General features: G+C 43.5%; 1 protein-coding gene across 1 annotated transcript in view; it reads left to right on the plus strand.

The window, feature by feature from the left end:
- Positions 1–2,293: 2,293 nt before the first annotated feature.
- The window catches only part of cacna1hb (calcium voltage-gated channel subunit alpha1 Hb), a 58,004-nt gene continuing 51,157 nt past the window's right edge, over positions 2,294–9,140 (plus strand). Inside the window, exons 1-2 of the mRNA XM_006796139.3 lie at positions 2,294–2,568; positions 5,364–5,638. Coding sequence (XP_006796202.2) covers positions 5,388–5,638 — 251 coding nt within the window. The 5' untranslated portion in view covers positions 2,294–2,568; positions 5,364–5,387. The remainder of the gene's footprint in view (positions 2,569–5,363; positions 5,639–9,140) is intronic.

Raw genomic sequence — 9,140 nt, forward strand, 5'->3', positions numbered from 1 at the left:
TTTATTACATATAAATAAGGAATTTCACAGATTACTCATTGCTTTGGCCTTTTTTTCAAAGCTGCAGGCAGCTGCTTTTAAGATTGTAAGGTAGTTCAAGTACATTCAGCTCTGAGATCGAGTGCTTCAGCGACATCATTCCCTTTGCGTTAGAGATAACAAACAGTTTTATGCTATGAAAAGAAAATGTTTTACTGTGTCTGGACACTCTCTGATGAGCTACATAACATGTCTTTTGTTTGTATTTCCCTTGCGAACAAGCCTCTGGGTCTGATAACTGACACCAGAACGCAACTGCCTTTATTATCCCTCTTGTTTTTCTAATGGCCAAATAGTTAGAAAAAGAGGTCTGACAGAAGTCAGTGACAAAACAAGGCTTTAGCTCTGGTTATTGATGACTTCTGAAAACACTTTACTGATGCGTTTATGGTCTCAATAAATAGTTTCAAGTCCAAAATTGGACAATAGATGACTGAAAAAACATTATCTAGTCTGATGAATCTATATTTCTGCTGCAACATTTGGATGTCAAAGTCAGAATTTGCTATAAACATCCCAAAATGATGGATCCATCTTATATCAACGGATCAGGCTGCTTTCGTGCCACACTTTGAGCCCCTTAGTACCAACCGAGCATTGCTTAAACATTACAGCCTACCTGAGTGTTGTTGCTGACCATGTCCGCCCCTTTACCCCCATAGCGTACCCATCTTCTCACGGTTTCCTCCAGATGGACGATACACGTCACAAAACCCAGATCATCTCAAACCCGCGTCTTGAACGTGGCAATGATTTCACTGGACTTAAATCCAGAGTCACCAGATCTCAGAGCACATTTGGCATGTGGTAAAATGAGAGATTCGTATCATGGATGTGCAGCCGACAATCTACAAGAACTGTGTGATACTTTCATGTCAATATAAACCAAAACATTTGAGGAACGTTTCCAGCACCGTGTTGAATCTGTGCCATAAAGAAGTAAGGCTGTTTGTGACAGGAAAAGGGGTACAAGCCAATATTAACATGTACCTATTAAAGTGGGCAGCAACTGTATTTCTGGGGCTTTGCTTTACTTCCTCCTTCATCCAGAGTTTAGTCATTTATAGTCAGATTGGTTACCCCAACACCATCTACAACATACAAATACTGATAACTGTGTGTAACACGTGGCTTAAATAAAGCGCTTATTCTGCATAATTATGTGTTTTAGGTGTTAATGAGGGACTTAAACAGGTGAATTATGACATTCTGGCATAACTGCATTTTTCTTAATGTAAATGCTCATGATGGCCCACCATCATGGAAATATCATGGAGCGGCCTGTGGTGTGAGTGGTTAGTAATCTGTGGTCCTCCGAAACCTGACACAGCATCGCCTGTAAGCTGATTTAAAGGTATTGTGTCGGAACTCTCTGGTTTTAGTGAGTCGACACCCCTGCAGAGTGTGACTGTGGAGCATCATCTCATACATGACAGCACACCCCGCCCACGCACTCCCTCACACACACACTAACACGCACACACTGTCCGGAGTCGCCGCCAGGCAGAGGCAGGAGGAAGAGTATTGGGAAAAACCTACTGTGTACCGCCAGGCGGAGAAGATCGAGAGGACAAGTCACATGCTATGACTCGCTCTGTCACTATCAAGCTCTCCAACATGAAGAACGAGCCGCTCCAATCAAAGCTTTCAAAATAAATTTGTGCCTCACGTCATTAAAGCGCTTATCGTGGTGGGTTTCTTCGCACGTAATGAGGATAAATGTAAAAGACGGTTTAGGTTTACAATAAAAAATTAAAATAAATAAAATAAGGAAAAAATAAATAGTTTGTTATAAATCGTAAGCACTGTTTATCAGTCTGTGTTGACCTTAATGAAAGTGTAGCTGAGTGGCAGTGAAGAGCTGCTTGTCAAGTGAACAAAGTGATTTTAATGGGTTTATTAAAGGCAAGTTTAACTGGGATGACTGGTAATTTATCAACTCTGTAATTTCTTTTTCTTTATGGAAAACTATACTGTGCAGACTGAGGAAGAGCTAGCCTTAAACGAGCTAAATCCTCTAAATAATGAGATCTGTATCCAGCAGGGATTCCTATCAAAATTTGCAGTTCGCCTTTTTTTTCCGCGTCATTTGATAGTTTTCAGACGATTTGATGCACAACTTCCGGGACCGGATCGTCTTATTTTGAAGGTAAAAACCTTGCGCGTCCGGTCTGGCTCTCTGCGTCTGGCTTAACGCAGCTCTCCCTCTCCCCGGTGCGCCTCAACTCCAGTACCTGACACCGCACAGCGCGTCCACAGGCTGAGGGGACGCAGGCGCACAGGGGGGACAGCTGGTTCCTTTATAACTTTACTTTCTCCATTTATTAAAACTTGCGCGCCACACACCGTTTTCTCACCTTCCTTTCCCCCCATCCTCCCTACTGGAGGACTGAGTTAGTTTGGATTTCGGCGGGGGGAGGAGGCAAGGACCAGCGGGGCTGCTCTCAGATGGAGCACCGGGGCTCCTGGAGCTGCGGGCGCACGGCGGACCCGGAGTGAGTGACGCTGGTGGATGGACGCTGCTCCCCGGTAAGAACAGCGGGCAAAGTTTTTTTTCGCTTTTTGCTGCTATAATGTACTTTTCCCCCCTTCGCTGCGTTGTCCCGGGCTCTGCGCTGGGCGAAAGCCCGTGGCACAAAAGAAAGAAAAAATGTCCAGTTATTGTGTTGTCGCTCTTTGTCAATGGCGGGTTGTCTTTTGCAAAGAAAAAAAAGGTAAAGAATAAAATGATGTGAATAACGTGGTGAGGAGCAGTCATAAAGTGTGTGTGGCTCTATAAACCGAGTTAGTGACCTTATCGTGCTCAGGCCTTTGTGATTTGTTGCATCATTCTATAACGGAAATATTTGTTTTTAATAGATTCTGCAGTTTATTATCGGATTAATTAGACTGCTGCTTGTTTGCTGTCACAGCAATGCTGGGAAACGCCGTGGCACCGTTAATGTCGTGGTGGCCTTCACGAGGATTTAAATTCCTGCATTGAATGAAAAGAAATGTTATATTTAGAGATGTACAGGGATCAGCTGTTTGTCGTGTTCTCGTCAAACACGATACACACTCCTGGTAAAGGTTTTTTTTTTTCTTTTCAATTTACGCAGACGTAATGAGTCCGCCGTAAAGGCTGTGTATAAAACCGAGTTAATGGGTTTCAGAGGTCTTAAAGAGCTGTGAATATATTTGGTTCTAGTCACTGATTGAGATTCGCAAGGATTCACACATGGCTTTGGCTGTCAGCGAGGGAGGCTCATAATGAGTTTTTAAAATGTTTTGAAAGCACTAATCAGCAGGTTTTCAACTGTGCAGGAGAATTGCTTTCTATTTCTTTCGTTCTTTTTTTCAGAGGTTAATTGATGTCCGCCCAACAGCTAGTGAGTCACAACAAAATGCCATAAAGTGCCTGGACTCCTTAAACTGTCTAGGCTATGTGCCCATAATGAATACACAGGAAATAATGACAGTGGCAGATTGAATCTCATTATTTTCATCAGAAGCACACACACAGACTCACTGCTCTCCAAGCTTTGAACTTGCAAGCCAGCTCTCCCGTTGTCCTGCCACACTGTAGGCACAATATATATTCCTGCACGGACTCACGGTTGGCTCAGACTTCTGTTGTTCTGATTCTTCTTCACACTGTCCAAGTAACTCTGCTCCGGCCCCAACTTACAGACTGTTAAAATGGATTTGCCAGAATCTCTGGGGATCAATAAGCAATAGAACGAGCTCGCTGTGCACCAGTGGGCAGCGTTTGCTGTGTAGTCATGACAATGTGTACTGTATCACATGCTCCAGCTCCCATCTTTGCCTGCCAATGCTGCCCAGTGTGGTGGCCGGCAAAGCTGAAAAATATCATGAAATTGTACAAAATAAATACATACGTTTCAAGCCAAAACATCAATTTGGCTCTTGCCATCGTATTTAAACTGAGATTATCATTCAGTCTGGCATTTCTGACATGATATTCCAGAGCTCTGATAAATTGAAGGCAGCACGCAGGCAGCTGTAGCTCAACCAAGTCCCTGCATTTCATCAGATTGTATCCCAAATTATAGCTCAAGGAAATATAACTCATGGAGTTAATTAACGGTAATCATCATAAGTTGAAAATTTATTGTAAATGACAAAAAGAAACGAAAGCACCGACAGCTTCAGTACTCTGCACCACACTTTATGACAATAAGAAATAGCCGTCTAAGCTACTTCATCTCGGCATGCCCAGATTGTTTAAAGCCAGTCTGGATTAAAAGCATCAGCAGTAATGGCCTGTTGTCATCACCGAACGGTACAGCTGTAGGATTATTATGAAGAGGTCTAAGTGCTTCCTGTTGTCGACGCTGACCCTGTTTGCACCTCTGCTCATGTCTATTAGTTCACTCTGTTTAGATTTGTGTAGATTTATGTTTCCTGCACAGGATTGCTGGCTGCGATTCTTCTGGTGAAGGTGTGTTGTTTCACAGAGAAACACAGACAGATTTCTTTCCCCTGCTTTCTTGCTCAGCTCGTGGACAGGGTGGCAGGCGTGACGGTCCACACGATCTCAGTTTGTTTTGGGAGCTTCAAGGCAAAACAGCAGAAACAAACACGCTGTACACACACATCCATCCCGACACTGTAATTCTTTCCACTTTCAATTTAAAGTAATTTTATGGTGCAAGATTTTGCCACAATCAACTTGTTATTTCTCAGCTATTGTAATCTGCATGAATGAACAGATTTCTGTGTAAAAACAAACTTTCTTGTATGGAATACAGGCTTTATGGAAAAATACTGTTAAATGCATTTTTGCCCTTACAGTAAATCTGCTGCATGTCCTTAACCACAAACCTTAAATTAAGCTTCTTTTTTAAAAAAAAACAAAAAAAACAATAACAAGATATTAGCTTTAATGTATTTTTGCTACTTTTTGTACCTCACTGCATAGGAATGCTGCTATATTGAGCATATCGAGTATTTTCTCAGCCATCCAGCAGATGTAGGCTGGGGGGACGTGATTAATCTCTACAGTAGATTCAGTCAACTTGCCCATTGCTAACCAAACCGTAACTCTGTTCTTCCCCACACAAACAATCAAGCCGCATCACACATCCAACACACACAAAATAACCTCCCCAAAAATGCTTTGTAATAAAATAACACACTGTTAAGTGAATGCTTTGAAATTAATAGTCTGTATTCTGAGAAATCTTTGCACTCATTAAAGCAAAAATCCCAGCATGCCTGTGCCTACGTTGCTGTATAGGATTCCTGGATTTTTGCAGGAATTTGTCGCAGGGTGTGTTCCCGGGTCCTGAACAGTTTGCCCGTGCCCCTGCGCCCTCTTTCAGGTTCGGGCTGTTCACAGCACGGCCATGACGGGCATCCAGGAGCCAGACCTGCGTGAGCAGCACAGAGGACCGACGCAGGAGGAGGAGGACGAGGAGGAGGAGGGGGAGAAGGTGCGCGTGTCAGTTGAGGGAGATGAAAGGGAATGGAAAGGGGAGGACGAGGAAGAGAAGGAGAAGGAAGAGCTGCCCTACCCCGCTCTAGCACCAGTGGTTCTTTTGGCTTTGACCCAAACCAGCCCACCGCGGTCCTGGTGCCTTCGAGCTGTCTGCCACCCATATCCTTCGCTGCAGCCGGTGCACCTGAAGCGCACGCGCCTGTGTGCAAGCAGGTTGCGTTTATAATATGACAAAGATTGTCTGTTTGTGTTTCAGCTCTGTGCTTCCTCAGAGCCATTGTACAGGCTCCTAGATGTTTACTTTATGTTTAAACACAGGGGACAGGGGGAGAAGGTCAGTATTGTGCGTACGTGTGTGTGTGTATGTATATGTGTGTGTGTGTACCCAGGTATTTCCTTGGACAAATTAGTTGTAGGGAAAGGTGGCCAACATTTTTTCCTGATTTGAGGTTTCCATAGTGACAAGCCCTAATGAATCTCCAGGGTTACAGTCGCCTGTCAGTTGCATTGTTACTGGCCTCCATTTATACAGCAGCAGGAGTCACAAATAGTGAAGACTCACGTCACCCCCCAAAGCTTCCACTGCTTTTGTCTTCATCGTCTCACCTCCCGTTCCCCTCCCTGTCTCTCACTCTGAGCCTCAACCTCTACCCAGCTCTGCTGTGAAGGTGTGAGCGTGAATAGGTGTGTGCTTATCAGTGCTGTAGTGTGTGTGAGCAGCTATGAATACTCTGAAGCATGCATAAACGTCAGCAACACCTCAGGGATTTGTTGAGGCTCTCCAAATTGAATATTTTCCACAGCTTATGACTCCTTGTGTGCTTGCCTGTCTGTGTGTATGTGAGTGTGTGTATGTGTGTGTGTGTGTGTTCTACTTTTTGTGCGCCCGTGTGTCGTTATGCACTTGTCAGGACACGTCTGTGGGTATTTGCCACTGTCAGCACTCTGTGTACTCCATAAAATATAAATACATAATTGCTGAATAAATAAAATGTACACCAAGAAGAAAAGAAGAAGAAGAAAAAACTACAAATCCAATGAAGCTCTGTTACCTGCTGGGCTGTTACTAACTTACTGGGCATGCTTAAAAACCACACATTCATCATCATCACACACACACACACAGGCTTTCCAGCGTGCACGCCCACACACGCACACACAAGTGTGTAAATGCCCTCACACAAACGAGGGAATCTCCCATGGTGAGGCTCTTTAGAGGAATCACCTGGTTGCTTAGTAACAGCGTAGCTCTGCCCTGACGGCCTTTTTACTTCCGCTTGTTGTATTTGTTTTCATACGAGTTTGCGTTTCTGTCTGCTTCTCTGTCCTTCTGCGAGTCTGTCGAGCTGCTGGAAAATGTCCCGCTTTGTTTTTATGCCGCACATATTTCATTGCATTTCACTTACAGTGTGTGTGTGTGTGTGTGTGTGTGTTACTGTGAATGATCTGCGGGAGAAGTAATGTGGGTGGACGTTGTTCGTCAGGGACATTAATGTGAGCGCACTGGGAGGGGGGAGTGGCGGGGAGCAGTCCCCAAGAGCCTAAAGTCCCATTTTTCCTGAAGTGACCCCTCCTTCCTCTCTGGCTTCTTCTTTTTTCCACTCAGTAACTACATATTACAAATTAATTTCCTTTCTCCTTCCTTCCACTTCCTCCCTCTTTGTGAAAGCAGGCATGCTCCTTTGTACCGTGTTTACGACATACTGTTCATCTCTTCCCCCAATTATTAGGAACAAAAAGGAGACTGGCTTTTCCCGTTATATAACATTATCTTGCAGCCTTTCCAAGCTCCAGTGAATTCTATTGGATTTTATTCCTGTTTCAATGGGAGGGGATGGGAGTTATTTTATGTGTGGAGCAAGGTGCCTACTTTGTCAAGTGCTGAGCTTTCCATGTGGCAGTTATCCCACTCTTTCAGTGTAACATGTGACACGCACGCCAACACACACACACACACACACACACACACACACACACACACACACACACACACACACACACACACACAAATGACATAACTTATTCAGCAGTGTATGAAACATTCAGAGCATTTCCTTTTGTTTAAAGAGGAGAAAAGCTGATTCCATCACTCCTGTGCAAGTATCTTCCTTTCTCTTATTGTGCTCTTTTCATCCCTTTCTGTTCGGCATTGATCCCATGCTCCCTGTTTATCCCTCCTGTTTTCCTTTTCTTAAACAGCTTCTTAATAGGGTTGAAGTGTGTGTGTGTGTATGCGTCTGTAAGGAGGTGATAGTTAGACATCGATGGATAGCATGAGAACCTACTCAAAGTAGGGTGAACTGTCAGAATCATTTCAGCCAATTAACATGATACCAGCATCTGTTTCCATGGTTACAAGCTGTCATCCTAATAAGGGGTGGAGCCAGTGACTTGACAACTTGACTAACTTGGCCCACCTTCTTTCAGGCTCTATCTTTCCCTCTCTGTTGCTCGAACACACACACACACACACACACACACACACACACACACACACACACACACACACACACACACACATTGCACATGACAGACTCTGAGCTTAACTAGGTTATGTTTAATCAAGTCTGTGTGTATGGATTCCAAAGTGACAGTGTGAGGCCAAGCTGCAAAGAGCATGAGAAAACTAGTGAGCAGGTTGCTCATGCAAACACAGTAGTTCATATTTGAGTCGTCCCATTCAGTTCAATTTCCTTTGGTTTCATTCATCCTTTTTAAATAACTTGCAAATTATAAATCATTTAAGACTAGATGAAGAATGAAGCTTTACCCCAGAAATTGACACTCATTGGGAATAGGCACACCCAGCTTGTACCAGTCTGGGCCCACTTTTCCCTGCAAAACTGCCTTAACTCTTCATGGCACAGATTCAACAAGGTGTTGGAAACACTTCTCAGCCATTTTGGTTTATATTGACATGAAAGTATCTTACGGTTGCTGCAGTGGTCATAGAGTGGTGGACACGGTCAGCAACAATACTCACGTGGATTGTGGTGTTTAATGATGCTCAGTAGGTACTAAAGGGACAAAAGACTGCCAGAGTGTACCCAACAAAGTGGTCAGTGTACACTGTGTTCAAAGCTGAAGCTGCAGTAATGGAGTAAACCCATTGTTTAATGATGCTCATAGGTTCTAGACTCTAGAAGTCACTAGCTGGATATATTTCTTTACTAAGCATTAAAAATGATCATTTTATCCATGATTGAATTCATTTGTTGAATAACTTTTGAGTCCTTAAAAACAGGGGGCTGTATATAAATATGTCACTCTTTGACAGTGGGGGCAGGATTTTTATAAACAGCTAAAATGACAAAAATTGTAGCTGTGTTTCAAAATAGTAATTTCCTGCAGCTTTCAAACTGATGTGAGAGCTGGTGAAGACTTTAGTGCGGAAACATGTCAAGCCAAGATCAATCAGCTGTGTAAAGCTGGTATTACATACTTACTGTGGCTGATTATAACTTTACACGAGGGGGTATACATGACAGGAGCAGTATGGAGCTGTACAGTGTATTTATTCTGATAGATGATCTTAAACCAGTTTAAGTCCTTGATAAGAGCACAGCAGTGATACCCATTCATCCTATAAGTAACATGAATGTCTGTGAGATTTTATGGCGGCTCAAAGAGACGCTCTTTAAGGGTGCGTTTGCCGTCATTC

The sequence above is a fragment of the Neolamprologus brichardi genome, chromosome 6, assembly GCF_056152115.1.
Source record: "Neolamprologus brichardi isolate AB-2024 chromosome 6, ASM5615211v1, whole genome shotgun sequence".
NCBI lineage: Eukaryota > Metazoa > Chordata > Actinopteri > Cichliformes > Cichlidae > Neolamprologus > Neolamprologus brichardi.